At 36.0% G+C, this 26183-nt stretch overlaps 1 protein-coding gene across 2 annotated transcripts; it reads right to left on the reverse strand.

The window, feature by feature from the left end:
- Nucleotides 1–5926: 5926 nt before the first annotated feature.
- On the reverse strand, nt 5927–24655 carry LOC127842687 (proteasomal ubiquitin receptor ADRM1-like). 2 transcript variants are annotated; one of them, XM_052372325.1, is made up of 8 exons: nt 24441–24655; nt 18043–18159; nt 16142–16265; nt 11542–11683; nt 10366–10604; nt 7487–7504; nt 6838–7098; nt 5927–6549 (listed from the first exon to the last, which is right to left on the reverse strand). In XM_052372325.1, exons 1-8 carry the CDS (start codon nt 24636–24638, stop codon nt 6467–6469), a joined length of 1182 nt encoding a protein of 393 aa, XP_052228285.1. In that variant the 5' UTR covers nt 24639–24655; the 3' UTR covers nt 5927–6466. The 2 variants fall into 2 exon arrangements, with proteins under 2 accessions (XP_052228285.1, XP_052228284.1); XM_052372324.1 differs by having other exon boundaries at nt 11542–11686.
- Between the last annotated feature and the right edge of the window lie 1528 nt (nt 24656–26183).

The following is a 26183-nucleotide window of genomic DNA, read 5'->3' on the forward strand; positions in this document are numbered from 1 at the left end:
GGATGAAAAAGCGGTGTTGGGGTATTCATAATGTTTGTTTAAAATGGCTAGTTTTTTTAAATTAGAACACAGACTGTATTTAACATTTAATTAAAAAACTATTAAAACAAATTAATAAACATCAACATCAAAGTGTTAAAGCTCGCATCAACACCTTTATTACAGCTTACAACATGAGTCCAGTTATTATTATGGCATTTACAAAGTCTTATTTACAGTCTCATATCTACAGTCTTACATACAAGTCTCATTTGTACAGTTTTGTCACAGTGAGCATTATCCAACTAATCCTTCTGTTTAACACCCGACAATATGTAAAGATCTGTATTTAAAAAATGTGGTGAAAGGTTAGTAAATAATGTGATAAAAAGTAGGTAAAAATGTGATGAACGGTGGTGAAAAAAATGATAAACAGTATGTGAAAATATTATTAATGATATGTGGAAAAATGTGATGAACGGTGTGATGTTGATGATAATTGATTATATTGATGGGTAATGGCTGTAGTGAGGTGCCATGGGACCCCATGGTTCATCGTGGCATCACCTAACAATGGCAAAAGGTTGGGACGCAGTTCTAATTTCAATTGTCCGTTTAAATCCGGCTGAAACTTTGGTGGAAGTTGCAGCTAATACGTTTGTAGATCGTCAGAAAACAGGCCAAACAAATTAATCGAAGGTTTATCGTGGGATCACCTCCAATGGAAAATAATAGGGACTCAGGTTTAACTTTAGTTGTCCGGTAAAATCTGGTCAAAAGGTTGGTGGAAGTTGCAGCGTGTACCTCTACAGTAAAGAGGCGAAGCAGATTAGAAGAATGTCTTGAGCCTTGTGCTGACCGAGGCATGGTCGCTTCCCGCAAGCGAATGGAATAAATGGCGTCTTGTTGAATATAAGTTGTGTTGGAAGTAAATGACCTTTCATGAAGAAACAAACAACCGAATTGGCACAGTTAGAATCAAAATTATGGGACTATATCTATCTTTGATCAACAAATCGATGGTTTTGTTGTAATCTACAGGAAAAAAATGCGATCAGCTTGCTAAATTTTAATTGTATTAAAGGTCTAGAAAGACAATAAACAGAAAAATTAAACGGTTTAGCATAACAAGCGGGTCTACGAATCAACAAACAAATTTAATAGTTTCTATAATTAAATTATTCACAAAATTGCCATGTTCATTTAAGATTTCTTTGACTTGACATCCGTGATTAAGTGTAGGCTTATAATCTTTATGGTCAAAGATTCGCTCTTGCTTGAACTGGAATAACTTCGGCCAATGAGTCTCGTCGTGATGAATGTTCCACTGGTTGGACATGACGACTTTGCATTTGCGTAGTGTTCCCACAAGCAAATCAGGCATGAAACTGTTCACCTCAGTAGAGACTTCTTTGAAATGAAAAATTCCATAAAAGCAGAAAGCGTCGTCTCTAGTTAGCCTGTACTTTCTGATGGGACAAAACTTAATGCATATGCATTATTCCCAGTTAACCAAGTACGGGGATCATTTGCATTCAAATTTGGTTTTGAACAAGTCACTGGTTGCGATCATGATTTGGAATACAGGAATAATACAAGTGTGCATTAAAAGGAGAGACATATTTCTACTATTCAATTGTATAATACAATACATGCAACACATCACATTTAATGAAACTTTCAGGGCTTTAATATTTTCAATGCTTACTATATGTATATATATATATATATATATTGAAAACTATCCAATTTGGTTTCATTTATATTATTTTTGTTTTATATAACTATATATTATCAAATTGTATTAAACATGTATGTTAAATGATCAAATATTCAGGACAAAAAAGAGCCGTCCCAAGACATCACGCTCGATTATTCTTCCGCTTGGATAGTATAATCTGCTGAGTAACACGATGAAATGACCACAGACATATATTTACCTGCACACGTTCATCAGTTACATTATTTTCAATTGTGTGCCTTAAAAGGTCATTGATGTTATTGAATTTCGTACTATGCATAGCGTCAATTAAACGGTTACACCCCGTCCGTGGATTCCATGCTAAATATAGACTAATGTACACTTCTGAAACTACATTGTATGGTACAACACAGATCAATAGTAATCGGCAAAGAGTTTTAAATCCATGCCCCTGTCATGACTGACTGCCCCAAAATGGTACATTTATTTATATCAATATGCTACATATTTCAACAATTGGTATTAATTTTATTAATATTATATTTATCTTCGTAATATTTTGGAATACCTTTATTTGTACATATTGTATATTTGGATACGAGAAATCTCACTGCTAGGACATTGTGTTCTTTATTAAAGGAATACCATTTGAATATCAAATTCAACGACGATTGATTTTGGTAAAGACATTTCTTGTTTACTTAAGAATAAACATTAGGGATATAAAAAATAAAGCACGTCTAAAGTAAACAAGAGGACATGAAAGGCCCAAAGTCGCTCACCTGAGATTACAAGATATTATTGGGACAAATCTTCTGACCAAGTTTCATGAAGATCGGAAAATAAATGTGGCCTCTAGAGTTTTAACAAGGTTTTACTATAGCCATATAAGGAAAAATGCCCCGCCCCCTAGTGGCCATGTTTTTCAACCAACCAGCATCATTTTCGAACTCATCCAAGATATTATTTGGATGAATCTTCTGATCAAGTTTCATGAAGCTCGGACAATAAATGTGGCCTCTAGAGAGTTAGCATGATTTTACTGTAGCCATATATAGCCATTAGGAAAAATGCCCCGCCCCTTGGCATCCATGTTTTTCAAGCAAACGTTACAATTTCGAACTCATCCAAGATATCATTGAAACCAATCCCCTGACCAAATTTCATGAAGATCGGACAATAAATGTGGCTTCAAGAGAGTTAACAAGATTTTACTATAGCCATAAAAGGAAAAATGCTCCGCCCCTTGGCAGCCATGTTTTTCAAGCAAACGTTACCATATTCGAACTCATCCAGGATATCATTTGGACCAATCTTCTGACCAAATTCCATGAAGATTGGACAATAAATGTGGCCTCTAGAGTGTAAACAAGGTTTTACTATAGCCATTTAAGGAAAAATGCCCCGCCCCCTGGCAGCCATGTTTTTCAACCAACCGGCATCATTTTCGAACTCTTCCAAGATATTATTGGGATGAATCTTCTGACCAAGTTTCATGAAGATCGGACAATAAATGTGGCCTCTAGACAGTTAGCAATATTTTACTATAGCCATTTATAGCCATATAAGGAAAAATGCCCCGCCCCTTGGCAGCCATGTTTTTCAAGCAAACGTTACCATTTTCTAACTCGTCCAAGATATCATTGAGACCAATCTTCTAACCAAATTTCATGAAGATCGGAAAATAAATTTGGCCTCTAGAGTGTTAACAAGGTTTTACTATAGCCATTTAAGGAAAAATGCCCCGCCCCCTGGCGGCCATATTTTTCATCCAACCAGTATTACTTTGGAACTCATCCAAGATATCATTGGGATGAATCTTCTGACCAAGTTTCATGAAGATCGGACAATAAATGTGATCTCTAGAGAGTTAACAAGATTTTACTATAGCCATTAATAGCCATATTAGGAAAAATGTCCCGCCCCTCGGCAGCCATGTTTTTCTAGCAAACGTTACCATTTTCGAAATCATCCAAGATATCATTGAGACCAATCTCCTGACCAAATTTCATGAGGATTGGACAATAAATGTGTCGTCTAGAGAGTGAACAAGATTTTACTATAGCCATATAAGGAAAAATGCCCCTCCCCTTAGCAGCCATGTTTTTCAAGCTAACGTTACCATTTTCGAACTCATCCAAGATATCATTGAGACCAATCTTCTGACCAAATTTCATAAAGATTGAACAATAAATGTGGCCTCTAGAGAGTGAACAAGGCAAATGTTGACGTCACACAACGGACAACGCATGACTGACAAAAGGCTATCACAAAAGCTAAAAAAGGAGTGACTAATCCAAGTGTTTGCGTTAGTCCGTTGTTAAAGTCAATTTAGTCTAGTTTGAGTGCCCATCGTGCAGTATCCTCCTTAGCGAGTATCATTACTATCATCCCCATTATTACCACTTTTATTTGTATTTATGAGTGATTGTTTATAGTTTATTAAATTGTAAGTGTGTTTACTGTTCTCTACACCCAAAGAGAGGTGTTAGTGGGGATTCGAGAGAGATACAAGAAACGCCCCGATTCCAGAGGCTTCCCTGGTTTATTTCAGTGCCCAGTGGAGGACGGAAAAACTTCATCCCGGTTGAACGACCCTCGCTGATGACGTTAGCCCTTTAATGGTAACCACCCCTAGGTTTGACATATTTGCTCTGAATGCTGTTTAAATCGGTTTGCGCTGTACAGTACTTGACCAGAATTAAAACAAATGTCGTGAATTTCATACCAACTTATTTAACAAGAAACTGTTGGAGACTGGTGATGCTCCCCAAAGGTTTTTTTGTCACAATATTGCACTTTATATTCAGATAAAAGGAAACATCTTGAGGGGCATAACGTTGGACAAAATAATACAATGGATGATTTAGCAACTTAAAAATTTCAAAGGGCCATAACTCTCTAAATAAATCATTTAACCAGAACCCACAAATAACATGCGCATCTCCTCAAGGTAGTTAAGCTTCCCATAAAGCTTCATTGTATTCCAGGCAGTAGTTGGGGAGAAATAGCTCGGACAAGAATTGCACTATATGTTCAGTTTATAGAAAATTTCAAAGGGCCATAACTTTGAAAAATCAACCGACCATAACTGGCTGATAATATGCACATCTCCTGTTGGTAGTGAAGCTTCCCATAAAGTTTCATTGAATTCCCGTTATAAGTTGCTGAGAAATAGCTTGGACAAGAATTGCACTATATGTACATGTATAATGGAAAATGTCAAAGGGCCTCTTGGTAGTGAAGCTTCCCATAAAGTTTCATTGAATTCCAGTCGTTAGTTGCTGAGAAATCGCACAGACAAGAATTGCACTATATGTTCAGTTAATGGAAAATTTTAAAGGGCCATATGTCTGTGAAAAATCATCAGACGAGAATCGGCTGATAATATGCACATGTCCTCTTGGCAGTGAAGCTTCCTATAAAGTTTCATTGAAATCCGGCCATAAGTTGCTGAGAAATAGCCCAGACAAGAATTGCACTATATGTACAATTAATGGAAAATTTCAAAGGGCCATAACTCTGTGAAAATTCATCCGACCAAAACCAGCTGATAATATGCACATCTCCTTTTGGTAGTGAAGCTTCCCATAAAGTTTAATTGAATTCCGGTCATTTGTTGCTGAGAAATAGCCCGGACAAAAATTTTGCAAAGACAGACGGACACACGGCCGGACAGACGAAGTGGTGACTATATGCTCCCCCCCAAAAAAAATTGGGGGAGCATAATAATCAGAATAAATAATTGACTATGGTAGACCAGTGTAATCGATGGAAGCATTTTGCTTTTTTTCTTCTATTTTAACACTGATATCAAACGTTCTTTCACCAATAAAATTCTAAATACTGAAGCGCATATCCTATATTGAATTGGTCACATACCCAAAGTATGTTTATGTTGTTCAACTTACATCTCATGATCTGTATTTTGTAGTGTCCTTTTTTTCCTTGAATTATGCCAATGTTTTTTTAATGGCAGAACAGTCTTTAAGGACTAGTCTATGTAACCATGCCTTTCCAGACCAATAATAACATATCCTGGAGAACATTGGTTTGGCAAAATCGCCTGTTTTAGGTTTTTGCCTCAAATGATTTGTATCAAAGCAACAATTATCATTAAAAATTCACTGGATTGCATAGAAATGACATGTTTTAAAGCAATTCATTGACAATTATTTCCCATGATGTCTTTGCTGTACCTTTTTCAACAGTATCATGTACATGAAGCAAGATATGAAGATATGATAATGTTAAGTAATTTTTTGTTTATATTTTTAATTTCTGATGTTCTTACAATTGTTGTAATATGCATATTGACAAAAACGTCAACGAGTTCGTAATGCATTATGATGTAGGTAAGATGAACTATTTATAAGTCTTGACATATTCACAAATAGGCGATCACATAACAGTATCAACATTCTAACAAAGTGACATGTTCATAGACCTGTATTTTGCATACTGATAAAACAAAAAAAGCTTACCCAATGAGTATATGTAACACATACATGTATGTATTCATGTCATCAAACAAGGCCAAACAAAATTTAAATTTTAAAAATATTAGAATGTTTTAAGTTTTTATTTATAAGTTTAAGGAAACGAAACTCAAAAGCAGTGTCTAAACACTATCTCATATAAGACAAATACAGATGTCACAGAAAACAATTGTCATTGAAATATATTGACATTCTATATGGTTTAATCTCTCAACGTATAAAGGTGTTATTTGGTTAAAAGAAACACATTTTTTCTGTGGCTTAGTGAAATGTATGGCAGAGTTATTTAGTCTTGGTCCATATCCTCGGGCTCATCCTTGTCTTTAGATTTCTTGTTGGCTTGCATCGCTTTGACAAATGCCTCTATGTCTGAAAAAGACAAATATCTAGATTTATCCTTTCAATACTTTTAACATGCATATTCAATTTTTATAAAAAAATGAATAAAAATATTATCACTTCTCCCCAGCTATTTGTGATCGATGCTTTGCAATTAATAAGTACTAATTTGTTCTAATTTTATTGATTTCTGTGTATTCTTATATTTTGGTTGGAATCCTATGTAAACATTTCTGCAAAGTTTAATTTCATGTGTGTAAAGTATGGGCCATAAAATTTGCCTCAGGTTATGAAGCCTACTCTAATTCTCTGCCATACCTCCTTGCGCAGCTGCATTAGCCACGTCTTCCCCAAGACCGAACTGTGACATAAGGGGACCGAGCTGGCCCGACTGCAGGGCCGAACTGAACGAGGAAAGGGCCTGCTTGAACTGGGGGCTGGTGATCGTGGCCCTTAACTCCTCCTCGGACTTCGGTAGGGCCCCACCCTCCGGCAGGAAAGGGATCAGGCGTTGCTGGACCTCTGGGTTGGCCAGTATCGGGACCATGGACTCGGGGTCAAGGGCCTTTGACAGGTCCACTGTGGATGGGTTGATGAAGAATAAACAGATTTTTACATAATTTTCAATCATTCATTTAAACAAGTGTTTGTAGAATTTATTTTCTTGATTTTCTTCCATAAAAATTAGTTACTTCGCACTTGAATTCTGATGCTGTTAAATATTAAAATTGTTTAGATGTAGTGTTTTTTTTCTACTTCATGTAAATTCTGCAACAAGAAATGTCAGACAAAGGCAGCAATACATGTAATTCATGTGCAGCCATTTAGTATTTACATATAAACATGCCCGTGTTTGTAATATTATATATCGTCATATTTTATACATAATTATATAATGTTACACAATGTAAGTTGAAATGGAAACTCTTTCAGTTTTCAGCTGCCTTTGATCTTGTTTTGTTCTTACCATCTTTGTCTGCAGGAACTGAAATACAAGAAAAGTAGAATGTTAAATTGTGCTTGATGTTATAAAACACACACACAAACATATAGAAAAAGCATGTTATCCTGACAACACAAGTAAATTAGTCGTGCTCTGGGAAAGATGACTTAATGCATGTTCGTAAAGTGTTGTACCAGATTAGGCTGTGCGTAAAGTGTTGTCCCAGATTAGGCTGTGCGTAAAGTGTTGTACCAGATTAGGCTGTGCGTAAAGTGTTGTACCAGATTAGGCTGTGCGTTAAGTGTTGTCCCAGATTAGGCTGTGCGTAAAGTGTTGTACCAGATTAGGCTGTGCGTAAAGTGTTGTACCAGATTAGGCTGTGCGTAAAGTGTTGTACCAAATTAGGCTGTGCGTAAAGTGTTGTACCAGATTAGGCTGTGCGTAAAGTGTTGTACCAGATTAGGCTGTGCGTAAAGTGTTGTACCAGATTAGGCTGTGCGTAAAGTGTTGTACCAGATTAGGCTGTGCGTAAAGTGTTGTACCAGATTAGGCTGTGCGTAAAGTGTTGTCCCAGATTAGGCTGTGCGTAAAGTGTTGTACCAGATTAGGCTGTGCGTAAAGTGTTGTACCAGATTAGGCTGTGCGTAAAGTGTTGTACCAGATTAGGCTGTGCGTAAAGTGTTGTACCAGATTAGGCTGTGCAGTTTGCATGTGCGTAAAGTGTTGTACCAGATTAGGCTGTGCAGTCTGCATGTGCGTAAAGTGTTGTACCAGATTAGGCTGTGCAGTCTGCATGTGCGTAAAGTGTTGTACCAGATAAGGCTGTGCAGTCTGCATGTGCGTAAAGTGTTGTACCAGATTAGGCTGTGCAGTCTGCATGTGCGTAAAGTGTTGTACCAGATTAGGCTGTGCAGTCTGCATGTGCGTAAAGTGTTGTACCAGATTAGGCTGTGCAGTCTGCACAGGATTTCAATGAGGACATTTTCTGCCTAGACTGGACTTTCATTTAGAATAGACTTCCTTGGAACATAATATATATAAGGAAACTATCATCCCTGCTTTGACTGTGTTGTCTGCACAAGCTAGTCTGGAACGACACTTTTGTACATGCATTAAACCTGATTTTCCCCCAGCGAGAATCAAATATATTAATATTATGTAGAATTATAATTAATATTATGCAGAAATATAGTTAACATAACTGAAAATAAAAATCTTAAGCCTGGTTTTCCTACAGGGCGGCTCATTTATTGATAGCAGTTTAAAATGCTAGCACTGCATCCGCACTGTTCATGTAAGACAGGCGACGCTTTATGTGAATGCATAAACCCGGGTTATCTACAGTGCTGCTCATTTATTGAAAGCAAACATGTCAAAAACAAGCCTTGCATAATCATCATTTCAGTTAGACAGACGACACTTTATGCACATGCATTAGGCCCTGTTTTCCTACAGCGCAGCTGATCTTAGAAAATATCAGTTTTATTTGCTATAAATGCATTAAGACCTGTTTTCCTACAGCGCGCCTCATTTATAGATAATATAAGTAATAAGAAACCGTCGGAGTTGGGTGATGCTCCCCAAAGGTTTTTTTGTCACAATATTGCACTATATATTCAGATAAAACGAAACGTCTTGAGGGGCATAACTTACGACAAAATAATACAATGGATGGTTTAGCAAACTTAAAAATTTCAAAGGGCCATAACTCTCTAAATAAATCATATAACCAGAACCCACTAATAACATGCGCATCTCCTCAAGGTAGTTAAGCTTCCCATAAAGCTTCATTGAAGTACAGTCAGTACTTGGGGAGAAATAGCCCGGACAAGAATTGCACTATATGTACAGTTTATAGAAAATTTCAAAGGGCCATAACTCTGTGAAAAATCATCCGACCATAACCGGCTGATAATATGCACATCTCCTGTTGGTAGTGAAGCTTCCCATAAAGTTTCATTGAATTCCCGTGATAAGTTGCTGAGAAATAGCTCGGACAAGAATTGCACTATACATGTATGTACAATGGAAAATTTCAAAGGGCCATAACTCTGTGAAAAATCATCCGACCATAACCGGCTGATAATATGCACATCTCCTGTTGGTAGTGAAGCTCCCATAAAGTTTCATTGAATTCTCGTAATAAGTTGCTGAGAAATAGCTCGGACAAGAATTGCACTATAAATTATGTACAATGGAAAATTCCAAAGGGCCATAACTCTGTGAAAAATCATCCAACCAGAACCAGCTGATAATATGCACATCTCCTCTTGGTAGTAAAGCTTCCCATTAAGTTTCATTGAATTCCGGTAATTAGTTGCTGAGAAATAGCCCGGACAAGAATTGCACTATATGTACAGTTAATGTAAAATTTCAAAGGGCCATAACTCTGTGAAAAATCATTCGACCAGAACTGGCTGATAATATGCACATCTCCTCTTGGTAGCGAAGCTTTCCATAAAGTTTCATTGAATTCCGGTAATTAGTTGCTAAGAAATAGCCCGGACAAGAATTGCACTATATGTACAGTTAATGGAAAATTTCAAAGGGCCATAACTCTATGAAAAATCATCCGACCAGAACTGGCTGATAATATGCACATCTCCTCTTGGTAGTAAAGCTTCCCATAAAGTTTAATTGAATTCCGGTGATTAGTTGCTGAGAAATAGCCGGGACAAGATTTGTGCACGGACAGACACACGGACACACGGACGTACAGACGAAGCGGCGACTATATGCTCCCCCCAAATTTTTTTTGGGGGGAGCATAATAAATGTTAGGGCTGCATATTCAAGATTCATGTTTTACAGACAACACTTGACACAAATGCATTTAACCCCATTTTCTTGAAGCACTTCTCATGTATTGATACCATCTGTTAAAAGCGAACGCTGCATACTCACCATTCATGTTAGACAGGATGTTCTGCAGGTCACTGAGCTGTATGGCAGGTTTGCCTCCTGCGGCCGAAGCCCTGGTCCCACGTCCTGCAGGTGTGGTGGTCGTTGTGCCACCTGCGGTTCCCGCCGAGGTCGTGGTAGTCCCGTGGGAGGGCAGGGCCACTGCAGTGACTGGTCTGGGCTGGGTTGGAGTCTCAGACGCCGCACTGCGGGTTCCCGGGGAGGACTGCACACGCAGGGGTCTGGAGAGGAAAACTGATTGCTAGAATAAAGACTTGGATATTCATCAGCCGAGATTCAATGATATTTGTTAGTTTTGTGTCTTATATAACACATTTCATTCCAAAGAGCAAGTTAAAATGCCAAATGAGCTGTAGTTTTAGTAAATGAAATGCAACCAATCGCTCCCTTGATGCAAAAAGGTACCATGTGACATTATAATAGAAGGCATATGGTACCTTTTTGCACCAATATGGCGCAATAACGTATTCCAAATAAGAAATGACAAAATCCAAAATACATAGGAATTGTGACTGAAATTGTTAAGTTTAAATAAATTACTCATAGCGTAATAATATAAACTCTGTTAAACTATGTCAGAATAAAAAATTGATTACAACACTTGTTCATGTTCAGGTCACCAAATGGTCTATTAATTTTTTATTCTCAAGCCCATGCTCACAGTTCAGATGCGTTTGACTGAGCACTGAAACAACACAAGGTTCTAACGTGTTTGACTGAGCGTTTAAACAACTCAAGGTTCAGATGTGTTTGACTGAGCATTGAAACAACAACTCAAGGTTCAGACGTGGTTGACTGAACACTGAAACAACTCACGGTTCAGACGCGGTTGACTGAGCACTGAAACAACTCACAGTTCAGACCCAGTTGACTGAGCACTGAAACAACTCACGGTTCAGACGCGGTTGACTGAGCACTGAAACAACTCACAGTTCAGACCCAGTTGACTGAGCACTGACACAACTCACAGTTCAGACGCAGTTGACTGAGCACTGACACAACTCACTATTCAGACGCAGTGGACTGAGCACTGAAACAAGTCACAGTTCAGACGCAGTTGACTGAGCACTGACACAACTCACTGTTAAGACGCAGTTGAATGAGCACTGAAACAACTCACAGTTCAGACACAGTTGACTGAGCACTGAAACAACTCACGGTTCAGACGCGGTTGACTGAGCACTGCCGGGACGTCCCATGAGTGCGGACAGTCCCCCGCCAGGCCCTCCCATCCCACCGAGTAGCTGCATCAGCTGCTGCTGACTCATGCCTCCCAGGATACTCTGAATGTCGGAGTCACCTGCTGAAACAGGATCGTGGAGCTATTCCAGGGATTTTACACCAAATAAATATAACTAAGCAAACCTTATGTGAATTGAAAACTCAATGCAAGCGGGGTTGAAAATTTAAATGTGAATTATTTGGGAACCTTTTCTCATTTATAACATACAAGAGGCCCATGAGGGCCTGAATCGCTCTACTGCTTTATCCACTTTCACTGTGACCTTGACCTTTGACCTAGCGACCTGAAAATCAATAGGGTCATCAGCCAGTCATAATCGATGTACCTATGAAGTTTCATGATCCTAGGCCAATGCATTCTTGAGTTAACATCTGGAAACCATTTTTAATGTTTTGAGTCACTGTGACCTTGACCTTTGACCCAGTGACCAGAAAATCAATAGGGTTCGAGTCCTCATTAATATAACGACTGTGAACAAGTTTGAAAAGAATCGGATGAAAACTGTGGACTTAATCGGATTAACAAGAAAAAGTAACAATTTTACTATTTCGAGTCACTGTGACCTTGACCTTTGACCTAGTGACCTGAAAATCAATAGGGGTCATCAGCCAGTCATGATCAATGTACCTATGAAGTTTCATGATCCTAGGCCTAAGCATTCTTGAGTTAACATCTGGAAACCATTGTACTATTTCGAGTCACTGTGACCTTGACCTTTAACCCAGTGACCTGAAAATCAATAGGGTTCGAATCCTCATTTATATAAAGAAACTGAACAAGTTTGAAAAGAATCGGATGAAAACTGTGGACTTTATTGGATAAACAAGTTTTTACTGTTTCAAGTCACTGTGACCTTGACCTTTGACCCAGTGACCTGAAAATCAATAGGGTTCGAGTCCTCATTAATATAAAGACACTGAGTAAGTTTGAAAAGAATAAGACGAAAACTGTGGACTAAATCGGATAAACAAGTTTTTACTATTTCGAGTCACTGTGACCTTTGACCCAGTGACCTGAAAATCTATAGGGTTCGAGTACTCATTAATATAAAGACACTGAGTAAGTTTGAAAAGAATCGGATGAAAACTGTGGACATTATCGGATGAACAAGACAACATCTTACACACACACAGACACCATGCCATCCCATAAGCTCTTCTGCCTTTGGCAGAAGAGCTAAAAACGATAGTATAAATATTTAATAACCCCTTAGAAATAAATAGACATTTGCCGACAATAGTGACAGGTTTTTTTAGATACACAGTCATCTAGCATGATGACAGCATTAATTAAAACCTGTTATTGAAGATGACTTCAGCAAAAAATATTCCAGGGATTTCAATAGATTTTAAAAACCATGAGTCAATGACCCCTGGACTGAAATTTTGAGGAGTCAAACTGAAAAATGCTGGGGTCAATTTCGAAGCGCGTTTATTGTGTTTTTGTTTGTATTATTCATGTTTTTTTTATTAACATATGCGCTAAGAGTAACACAATATCTTAAAAAGTTATACTGCTTTATTAAATAACAAGGGACAAAATTGTCACAAAACCAGGTTTTCATTGTGAAAAAAAAATCTGATAAAAGGAGAAAACTCAAACTGAACTTTTGAAATGAACAAACAAAATGAACCCCCTTTGAAAGTTTGTTTTAAAAAAAAATCTATTTTTAGTCGTGGCGACCTTGACATTGGAGATATTGACGTGATTCTTTCGTGCGACACACCGTCCCATGATGGTGAACAAATGTGCCAAATGATTTTAAAATCTCACAATGAATGACATAGTTATGGCCAGGACAAGCTCATTTATGGCCATTTTTGACCTTTGAACTCAAAGTGTGACCTTGACCTTGGAGATATCGACGTATTTATTTCGCGCGACACACCGTCCAATGATGGTGAACAAATGTGCCAAATGATTTTAAAATCTGACAATGAACGACATAGTTATGGCCCGGACAAGCTTGTTCCGCCAGCCCGCCCGCCAGCCAGCCAGCCAGCCAGCCCGCCCGCATTTGCCAATCTAATAACCAGTTTTTTCCTTCGGAAAACCTGGTTAACAATACCATGATACATAACACAACATTTTTTAATGGTACACAAAGATAATGACAAAATATAAATAATTTGTGCTAACAATATCCACATTAAGTTTTTCATTTCACAACTTTTATTATTTCTATCACCATACTATGATTATTTGTAAAAACAATAAATGCTCATTAAAATCTACTTCATCATAACACATTTAAGTCTTTTAATACATTTAAGTAATTTATGATATATGGTAGCACCTTTTCATCACATATTTATTGTCATTATATTATCATCATCCCTATGATACATGTAGCTTTTGTAACAAAACACAATCTAAATGCATGGAACATCTAGTATATCTATTACTGTTTATCCAAATACTATACATGTCCGAAATATGTACACTTAAGAGTGCCTTACATGTAGTAGTTTAAATTTAAACATCCAAATTTTCATTATTGTTTTCTGGTTTAACAAACTTTATCAAATGTTTGTTAAATCCAGTTAATGCTTTCTCCATTATTGAATCACCATTACTTGTAATTTGGATTGCCAGCTTTGAATTAAATGCGGGTTATAATTTAATTTACAATATGTCAGCGATTTACAATGTCGAAAGTCATGACGTAGAAATTTAATTCTGCTCGGATAATTTATATATAATCGAAGTAATGTGTTTTCTCAATGTTTATGTGTAGTATTATGACTTGTTAGTATAAAAAATTAACTGGTATTCCAGTTTATATAAGATATATTGGTGTTACTCATAATTATCGGTAGATTAACAAACTGACAAAACTCGCTGGACTGAATAGTGGATCTACGTAATTAATAGACCTTTGATCAATTTTGTTTTTTCTTTATTTTTGCAGACTTTCTTTAACCTTGCCGTCTGCAAAGTCTGCAAAAAACTCTGCAATTATCGGATGGTCAATCACGTCATCACGGCTGCTAATTACCCAGTTAGTGCGCACGCACTATTTAGACGGTGACATGTGTATTGGAAGAGATGACATAAGATAAACAACGCCCGGGGTATTCTCTCGATTATAGACCGAGTTTCAAATTCTGATACATTAATTTCAATGAGAAGCACAGCGGGATTTATTACCTTGGAACTCGATATGTTAACTGACTGACGCACGGGTCTAATTTTCGATGCGTCAAAATGACGCAAAGCAGAAACAAGAGCACCGCCTTGCGGGTGCAGACCGCTCATCTATTTTCTTTTTAAAGGTGAAGGGACTCTCATTTTCAATCACAAAGGAGGGAGGGGTGGAGTGAAGAAGGGTGTATAGTGTGGGGGTGTGGAATTTATTACATTATCTTACAAAAATGTGAAAAAAAACGGAAAAAAAATCGGCGGGGGGGGGGGATTCTTGGGTGCGATGGTTGGACGTTTTTTCAAACATAAAATAATAAAAATAAACATTTGTGTTTTTAACCGTTTCAAAAAAAAAAATTGGGGGGGGGGTATTGTGTGAGGGTGTGGTGGTAATTTGTGAGATGATCTGAAAACAAAAACAAAAAAATTTAGGGGGGGGATTCGGGTGGGGGGAGGGGGGGGGGGTGGGGGGATTCTTGGGTGCGATGGTTGGACGGTATTTCAAACATAAAATAATAAAAATAAATTTTTGTGTTTTTTAACCATTTCAAAAGAAAAATTGGGGGGGTGGGGGGTATAGTGTGAGGGTGTGGTGGTCATTTGTGAGATGATCTTAAAAAAAAAAAATAGGGGGGGGGGGCACACAGGATGGTTTGGGTGGAGTCTATTGTGGTATGTCAGGTTAGAGTAGTTTTTTTCAAAGTATCAATCAAATCTAATCATAAATAAAGAAGTTATGGCAATTTTAGCAAAATTTAATAATTTGACCTTGAGAGTCAAGGTCATTCAAAGGTCAAGGTAAAATTCAACTTGCCAGGTACAGTAACCCCATGATATCATGAAAGTATTTGAAGTTTGAAAGCAATAGCCTTGATACTTAAGAAGTAGTGGATCGAAACACAAAATTTAACCATATATTCAAAGTTACTAAGTCAAAAAAGGGCCATAATTCCGTAAAAATGACAACCAGAGTTTTGCAACTTGTCCTTTTACTGTACCCTTATGATAGTTTGCGAATGTTCCAAGTATGAAAGCAATATCTATGATACTTTAGGGGTAAAGTGGACCAAAACACAAAACTTAACAAAATTTTCAATTTTCTAAGTATAAAGGGCCCATAATTCCGTCCAAATGCCAGTCAGAGTTACATAACTTTTCCTGCACAGTCCCCTTATGACGCCGACGCCAACGCCAAGGTGATGACAATAGCTCATAATTTTTTTTCAAAAAATAGATGAGCTAAAAAGGGTTGCGTCAAAAACGAGTCATTTTTAATTTGCTCGCGTCAAAACGCAGGATTCTGCGTCTATTGAAATCCCTGTATTCTATTATAGTTGAACTGAACTTTACTAAATGCCCATACACCCCTACCTAGATTGGCCAGGTCTGAAGGCAGAGATCCCTCCCCTCCCCTGTTGGAGCCGGGTGTGGGCGGGTTGTTGAGGTATTCATTCACTTTCTTGCTGTACTCCTCATCTTTGTCAGATTTCGGCTCCTGAAAATAAAGAGCCATTGTTGTTTTCCTTGGGACCCCTTGGAATTGGGACAGTTAGAACATTGACTTGATAATAAATATCTAGAGAAACAAGAGATGTGTTTGTCAAAAACACAATACCCCCTATTGCGCTGCTTTGAAATCAAATTTCAATACATCATTTGGCAGGTTTAGAAATTATCTCCCTTTTAAAGCTTATTACTTCCCTTGGATTGTATTTTTTTTACTTTTGACCTTGAAGGATGACCTTGACCTTTCACCACTCAAAATGTGCAGCTTAATGAGATACGCATGCATGCCAAATATCAAGTTGCTATCTTCAATATTGCAAAAGTTATGACCATTGTTAAAGTTTTCGGACGGATGGACAGACTGACGGACAGTTCAACTGCTATATGCCACCCTACCGGGAGCATAAAAACATGTTAAACAAACACAACATTTCACCCCTATTATAGTTCAGTCGATGTTTGTAGTTTCTTTAATACTGCTGATATTCATTATCCTAATACACACTACTATTTGATAAAAAAACATTAATGTACAATTAATATACAGTGATTTTTTTGCTAAAAATTACCGCCGATTTTCGGCTGCTTTCCAATCGCAAAAATCAACGTTTTTTCCCAAAAAGACGACCAAAATTTCAAAAAAAAAGCCCAATTCACAAAAATTATTTTTTAAAGAAATCAGCCTCTTATGACATGATTTCTCTCCTCTAGATCTCAACTTTTTATTTAAACATCCTACAAAATATATAACTTTAATTTAGTCCTTTTTGTCGATAAATAATTCCCAAATTTGCCACTTTTATCAATTAGAACAATTCCAATTTAACCAGACCTTTTCCCAAAATGGCTAGAAAAAACCCTGAACATGCACTTCAAAACAATTTTAATTCGGTTACATATAATCATATTAACAATGCTTAATTTTTCCCAATTTCATGGTGTATTGCACTATTTTCCCCAATTTCTTGGTTTATCGCGCTAATTTTCCCAATTCAAATGGCACAGGCTGTAACAAATAAAAGCACAAAATATCACTGATATATCCCAGGCTATAGATAACAAGCGTATTTGCGTTGTTACGAAATCAAAATAACCAAAAACGTAATAAAATTCAAAATAAAGCGTACAAAAATGCAAATACAAATTTAATAACGTAATTACCGTAAAATACCTTGCGTCGCGAAACATTATTTTACAAACACCTGGCGTATTTTTTAGAATGGTTATTTTCCATACAAAAATGTAGCAGATAGTTTATATGCCGTCCTATGAAGAAAAGAAGGCATTCTTTCCAGCGGTTATCAATGTTATGCAGCGATTTTCACGAACTCGGTCTTATTCAACGTAAAAATGAATGAACTTTGATCAGAACTTCAGTAATTGTTTGTTGTTATGTACAGGTAACTTTTTGAATTCCATTTGTATTATCAATATAGTAACCTTAGAAATTTTTATTTTGTTATAAATGTCATTACCTAAATTACCCAATTGAGTTAAATAAAAGGGGAAGAAAAACCCAATTAAAGGGGCCTTTTCACGTTTTGGTAAATTGACAAAATTGAAAAAGTGTTTCAGATTTTGAATTTGATGTCAAAAACAGGGGGTGAATTACCCAGTATACCCCAAAAGTTATCTATAGCCGTGTATATATTTTTATTCCATAGTTTTAAGTCTCAATCATTATTTAATATACAATATAAATATAAAATGTATCTCTTCTAATATACCAAATTATCTAAAAATTTTAAAAATGAAAATTATCTTGCCTGCATCCAGAAAAAGAACTTCCTAGTCGATGACTTAAACTTCAGAACAAACACCCGGCCAGTTGTACACTGCTTCACGTGCTTGAACTCGATATCATCCGGGAAAATGATAAGGTCCTAAAATAAACGCATAGTTTTATGTCATTTTTTATTAACCCTTTACCTCTTAGAAACGTATTTTTTAGCATTTGTAGTTCCTTAGAAAATCAAATTTAATGAAAGAACTTTCTAACTAGATTCAAGTTTGAAAGGATTTGTTTACAACTCTAACTGCAAGTTAATCCGCAGGCTGTTCTTGTTTTATGCTAATTACACACAGGCATTTTTACTTCACTTAAGCTCTGATTGGAAAAGGGTTAAACAAGTCATTTTACTGATTCAGTTGTTATTAGAAAAGCATATGCCTTTATGATTATCATGTGTATTTAAGGTCTTTGTTGCATAACTCTAAAAAGTGAAGACACGAAAACATGGAACCAGACATGGAACCAGACAGAGATGAGAGTGTTTATTGCAACATCAGTCCATCTGAGTCATTCCGGTTTTGAATAAGCTTCATGAGATACACATGCATGCCAAATATCAAGTTGCTATCTTCAATATTGCAGGGTTTTTTTACTAAGAAAGTGACGCCGATATTCGGCGTCTTCCCCTACCAGGGGAAAATGCCCCTTACCAGAATATTTCCCCTAAAAATACCATTTCCCCTCCAAAAATATAATTTTTCACCAAAATATAATATTTTACCCTCAAAGAAAAGGTTTTTTTCTTTTGGGAAGTCGACACTTATCCAATTTGTACCATGTACAATAGTGCTGCAACAATACGCCAAAAAGCGTATTGCGATATATTGTCAGTTCAAAAACCCGTATTGCAATATATCGCAATATATTGCTTACTTGTACTCGCCAATTACCCGATAATCCCGTATATTCCAGTTTTAAAGCAAATTCTGGTAAATGTTTACTATAAAAATGCTCAAGAATAACACAAAACACAAACATTCGCCCATTTTCTTAAATATCAAATACATTTTGGCATTTGTTACTATTTAAATATGTGATGAAATAACTTCCAACGGGGCGTTTTTTTTCCCACTGAACACGCATAAATCGCCTGGCGTGATGTTCCCAATTTATACAACACAAATACACCAACACTTTCCACGCGACGTTCTGCATGTCTCTATAATTTTTGCGCGCTTTTTATTGAGAAAAAGAATAAAGCACTTTGTTTATTGTCGCGTAAGCATTACATTTCGGAAGCCTGTTTCCGAAGTTCGGATTACAAATTTAATAATGCTCATTTCAGAATCGAACGAAACATTTTGTTGTGCATAATTAATTCAACGATAATTCGTTTAAAAGCATAGAATGAATGCTCCCATGGGCTATGTGCAAGCCAAGATATAAACGTGAAAACAGAAAAAAATGTCTCACAATTGGCGTTCTTACACAAACAAAATAAAACATTCGGACTCGGAAGATAATGAACGCATCGAGGCATTTATTAAGAAAGAATCATCGAAAACCGTTATAACCCAGCAGGATTCTGAGGTAATCAACATCGAACATTGTGAAAGTGAAAGTAGACAATCGGCAGCTGCCGCTTCTTTCCCTTCCAATACTGTAGCAGATCAAGATCGTAAACCCATTCATCATGAAATTGAAATCACAAAATTGACGTCATCGTCCCCCGGCCCTAGTACAGAAATATAGTTGAAAACAATTCCCATAATTAGATCTACACCTGCAACTTAATTAAGACCTTTGACTTTAATACATGTTAAATGTGTTTAAGAACAATAAGGACAGAGACAAGCCTCTTTTGATGAGTTATAGACATTGAAATGAACAGTTTTTATTTTTTCCCCTAATATGTCTCTTTCGCATTCTTTTTTCCCCTTTCACCCAGCGTCCAACGTCTTCCCCTTTCTCTAAAAAAAAACCCTGTGAATAGTTATTATCACGTGGCTGTAGAAAAACGGTGTAAATCAGTTCTACAAATAGACATGATAAAATATACATGCACTGGATTGAATTTGTTACCGCATCAAATTATTAACGGGTTTTGTTTTTCACAACTTACTCGTAAGTAATTTTACACTGCTCAACAATTGCAATTAACTTCTCATAATTAATGATTGTTTACACAGGGATTCCGCTGTCGATCGCCATTGGCGCCAAATGGCGCTAAATTTTTAAATGTGGCTCCGATTTTTTAAAAGTGGCGAATTTCAAAAAATCGGTAAAATCCTATCCGAAAATGTACTGCGAGTCAAAAGCACGCGACCGAGCATTAGCGGCCAGCGTCTGTCAGTTGTAAATATTGATTTACAACGATGTAAGAGACCTACAGTGCAGAGTGCATTAGAAATCACCGAAGCGTGTAAGTGTTACAAACGGTGTTTTTACTGCTATTGTCAAGTTTTATGGGGGTTATTATCGGATTAACGGCTCCTTTATGATATTGACCATAAGTTAAGTAACACGGGGACCAACTGTCACGACGATCAATAATTATAATGATTATAAGGGCCGCTATTTCTTTGTTAAAATCAAAACCATGGGGCTGGCAAAAGCATTTAATTTCTCCACATCAACAAATAAAAACTTGTTTCAACAGGTATTTGTGAGCATTTCTGTTTAATAGATTCATTAATGTAATGTTCTGGGAAGGATATAAATTGATTAAGATAACAACAATTTCTGAATTAAATATAAAACATTTACTCGATGTACTATATTTCGGATATGTTAAATTCGGACATTTAAAGATAGGGGCATTTATGTGTTGGTTTGATGTTGATAGTTTGTAAAAATATGTTTTATGTTATTTCAGGCAACTAGAATGGATTGTGGCAATTATCTGGGCCTTTCTGTCCGGAAAAAGGCGTGAACAACAGTCATTTAATTGAACCTGGAAATCATCCACCACTAACAGAAAACTTGTTAACAACAGAAGCTGATGTATATCATGTCCAAATGACCAAATATAACTGTTAAACAATTTGAAGTGAGATGCTTTATTTTCTGATTCCCTTTCAAATGATGAACATTGGTGTGATTTTATGTTTAAATAATTAATTTCCAAAACATTTATGCAACATACTGTTTAATACAATGATGTTAACATTATTATATTATTTTGGTTATCTGTGTTGTTTATCAAGTTTAAAAAATGTTATTTATATACAAATAAAGCTTATAAAGACTTATGAAGGTATGACTTATGAAGGTACTTATTGTTTTTTTTTATGAAATAACATACTTTTTAAAGTGATAATATAGTCAATGACATTAATGTAGTAAGGTTTCTTAAAATGATTGATCTTATTAATAAGGTGGAATAACCGACAGTATTCACGCCGCGAAAAAGTGGCGACAACTTTTTTTGGGCCAGTGGAACCCCTGTTACAGTACGGTAAATAGGTGTGATGATGATGCCCGAAACCGCCTTTAATGTACTGCTTTATTTACCGGTTTTATATCACATATTAATGCTACAACTGTGATTCATTGTTAATAAACCTGCGATAAACGCTTAATCTGTGACAGACGTCAATCAAAAATAATAATCGCTATATAACTCCGCCTCCATAAACATTCTCGTAACCGATTGGACGTTAAATATCACAGTTTGGCGACTGGAAAGTTACCCGAAAATTTCCTGTGATGCATCTGTCAGCATACACGACTGTGTTATGTGGCTTGAATATAAGATACGGGCATCCGGCTATCTCTTATCAATGGACTATCTATTACCACCTGGGGCTTTTATGGCGATTACATGTGGAAATCGGTGCCAAGTTCTCTTTAAAAGTAGGAAATATTATATACTTAAAGAGAAATATCAGGTTTTTTTGCAATCACCATTTTCATTAACATTTTAAACTTTAATCGCCAGCTGAAAGATTCAATCGCCTTTGGCGATCGGAAACGCTAACATAGGAGTTATAGACATTGAAATGAACAGTTTTTATTTTTCCCCTTATATGTCTCTTTCGCGCTCTATTTTCCCCCTTTACCCAGCGTCTTCCCGTTTTTCTAAAAAAAAAACATGTATACAAAAAGTTATGACAAAACTTTAAATGCGTTAAAGTTTAAGGTTCATGTAAAGTGTAAAAAGGCGTATTCTTCACATAGAAATACTTCAATAAATATTATGGCAATAAATTCAATTTATAAGTCAATAGCCTCGTTAACACTTGTAGAACATATAAGAAAATGCTAATAAAAAAAAAATGATGCAAAATGTTGCTTTTGAAGAAATATACAGCGCATGCATGAAATTATCAAAATAACAAACGGAGTTAAATTGAACAAATTCCTTTGGTCAAAATATTGTATACACTTAATGTTAGGTACTACAAATGAAAATTCCACACAACACACACCAACAATCCTAAAATAAGGAAAAGAAAAACATAAAAAAAATGTCAAAAGTTAACACAATAATTGGGGACTACTTTAAGTATGGTGGACTTACCAGTGAACCTTCATTTTCAAAATTACTTATCTACTCGCAATACAGTACTCATTATAGTCACAAAATGACACAATTACAAAAAAATAAACTATATTACCAAAAGGGAAAACACTTTGATTGTTCATTTGAAATGTATAGGACTCGGAAAGACGACTAATTGGCTACCTTAAAACAAATTACAACATGTTTATGTCACATCTCGAACTCCATACACGTTAGTTAAACATGTGGGGCATAAAACATCCGGTTTCAAGGAAGTCGACATAACAATATTTCAATTAACGATCTAGGCATAATATTTGTGGGATCGGAAAAATGAATTATACAAATGTTGGGCACACGCACATATTAAACCAACTGAACACTTACATTTCTATAAAAACCTTGTCATCGATGAAAAAGTGCTTTTGTTATTGTCTTGTCATGTTTACTTGTTCAGGAAGCCATTATTTGCCGGAAGTATATTCGAAAAATATTTCGTTTCAAAATCGATCATTGATAAATTACTCACGATCCGTTTGTTCTAAAATTTGTATAATTTGTTTATGAGGTAATTTCAAGTTATGTTATAAAGTAAATATTTAATATAAGCAATATTTAACAAATTCGCAAATACGAATCAATACACATTTCTGACCAAGATGGACGACCGATGAAATTAATTCGGGAGGAGAGTCAATTATATCAAGATTCTTTTCAAATAGTGCGTTTCAAGTAAGTGTAATTGTTATGGAGATATTATGAAAATGATATATTTTCATTAATTTTATTTTATAAGATCATAACTCTTATTGATCGCATGCTATGCGCGCAGAAAGTTAGTATTTTTCCAAAATCTATAAATAGCGACTCATGGCATTGACATGTTCATTTTGAAATACGCATAGTGTCTTTGTGGGGCTGTATTGACGCAATTCAATGCTCGGAGTACCTTACATATAACTTGCATATACTGTTGGTGTTTTTATTTGGTGCATTTGTGTTTTTTTAATGAAATTGAGAATTTGCCATACCTTGCAATATTTTTGATAATAATTACACTATTACTACCATTTGTGAGTGTTTTTTTTTTAATTGTGTACATATATGGAATAAAAATGTGATTATTGCAACCATATGTAAATTTCATTAACTTATTTTGGGTATAACTGATCATTTTTATATTTTAAAATTTCATCTATATGGGGTCATTTTGGGACTTTACATGAACCTTAACGCCATTTAAAGTTTTGGGACACACACACACAATGACAGACAGACATGCCAAAAACAATATTCCCCCGATCTTTCGATCCAGGGGCATAAAAACTTAAACATTTTCGTGAACCATCGACCTGTTGGAAACTTGGATGAATAGCATTATTCTGCAAACAACATGATTCATGTTGTTGATGTTAAGTTTTGTCGTTATTCAACTTATTGAACTTGTGTTCAGCTATCAAGTCTGTATCTAGTTACACTATGCAACAAACACTATATCAAGTATGTTGTTTTATTTTGAGCATATGGAATATATTTATGAACTGTTTGTGTTTATTTATGCCAGAAAATAGGAAGTGATGTTCATTTTACCTATTTTTTTATCCATTTAAACATATTTTATGGTGCTGTCTGGATTCAAGGCAGCAGAGGTTATATGTAAAATGCCTAGCTGAAATAATTCGTGTTCAGAATAAATCTGAAGAGTCTGCCAAAGCAAAAATCATCAAAAGACTCTTAGACGGCAATTTATATTGACTAGTAAAATGCCATAAACAGTTGCAACTTTAAGCGACCCAGAGGGTCAATATCTGGGAGTTGGATTATTGCACATAGTCAACTTGAGTGCACGCAAAAAGTCAAAGTTTTAAATTATTACAACTATATAAATATTTATACAGTGTAACCGCATGACAAATCAAAATTCTCACATCCTCGACACTTCCGGTCGTTCTGTCCTTCCAGCAAAAATGCATCAGTGAGTCGTCCGACTGATGTACATATACCAAACCCTTCCTTTTGTCTGCATGGACCATTTTCCCCTTCATATGCATTTTTCCGGCTCGAAATTCTACTAAATTCTTGCTCTGTGAGCGTCCGCTCGTATTGCCAAATAATGCTCCCGACATTTTGAAAGTGTTTGATGACAAATTAACCCGAAAGAAAAATAACGACAAGAAAGTAGATATCGCGTGTGTACCAGATGTTACGTTGAAGAAACGAAGTTGTGTTTCTTTTCAACGGGCAGTGCGCATGAACTTAATATTAGCAGTGCAAATCTCACACTTTTGCCGAAATTGCAATCTTTAAACAATGTATAGATGTTGAGTTCACATTGTTGTTACTAAGTAAAGCTCGATTGGTTCAAACAAATTGTATAGGCCCCTGGGTACTAATAAGTTAAATGTACTTAAATTAAACTTAAATTACTCAATTCCCTGGTAACGAAACGTGCCGCAGATCGTTGGACTCGCTTTACTTTGTCAGGATGCAGAATCAACGGGGTTTTCAGGGATTTACACATAAGCCGAACAGATCTCGAATGTTAACACACCGTTAAGAACTTTAATTTTGCAAATATTTCAAGTCATTGAAATACGTTTGCAAAAATCTTTAGTGCATAAAAGAATTTTCTCTTGCAGTTTGTGCCGATATCTTAAGGTATAAGAATATTCCTTTTAATTCGTCTGAAATCGGTGACACAATTTCATGTTGCGTGAAGCTCAATCGTGCAGAATACATAGAATTTTTTAACAAGAACACAGGCTTATTAAATTAAGTAATTCGATCTGATATATTTCACATTGCCATAAGCAGCATAAAAAATATAAAATCTGTCTTTTATGCACTAGTTTCTTGAGAAAAATTGTTGAAAACGTTATTTGGAAAAAAACAGGACTTACCGGAGTGTTTACATCCATTAACGTTTAATTGGAAACCCAACAAAGTCATGTGATCCTGCATCCTGTTGTCGTTTCCACACAACAAGCCCGTACTCCAGTTTATATCGGATTATCGCTTGGTATGCGGTGTTCCGGGAGCTTTGGGGACAGGATATATAAGGTTGTGTCTCAAGACGCCTAGTGTAGAGTTGCCACATTTTGTGATGTTTGTAATGTGTTTATATTTGAGATAATTTGAGAAATAACGCTTACTTATGGGTTCCCTTTGGCGTTTTGAGAATTGCGTTGTCAATAGTGTAGAAGAATGTAGATTTGGATTAAGGTAGCGCACCTCTAATGATTTCCCGCGATTTCTTCGAAGGTTGAAGAGCCTACTATTAGGTGCCGTAGCCTAGTGGTTAAGGCGATAGACTAGAAATCTTTTGGGATATTCCCGCGCAGGTTCGAATCCTGCCGACGACGTATACTTTTTTACGACGCGTTTTATTTATTTTCTAACATAATTTGATTTAATATGGCATATAAGCTATATTTATTGTAAAATATGTTGCAATTTTTATGCACATTCTTCAATTATTAAAATTAAAACAACGTTATGGCGAAATTGGGTGATTTACTGTTGAAAATACGAACCATGCATGTTGAATTTTTATTTTTATTTCAAAAAGTAAACGATAAATCTGTCTATTTCTTGGGATTTTTGCTGTATATAGTGTTTCTATAAAAAAAACAAGTTTAAAATATGACTTAAATGATATTATTTTGAATTTT

This window comes from Dreissena polymorpha, chromosome 8, assembly GCF_020536995.1.
Source record: "Dreissena polymorpha isolate Duluth1 chromosome 8, UMN_Dpol_1.0, whole genome shotgun sequence".
Taxonomy (NCBI): Eukaryota; Metazoa; Mollusca; class Bivalvia; order Myida; family Dreissenidae; genus Dreissena; species Dreissena polymorpha.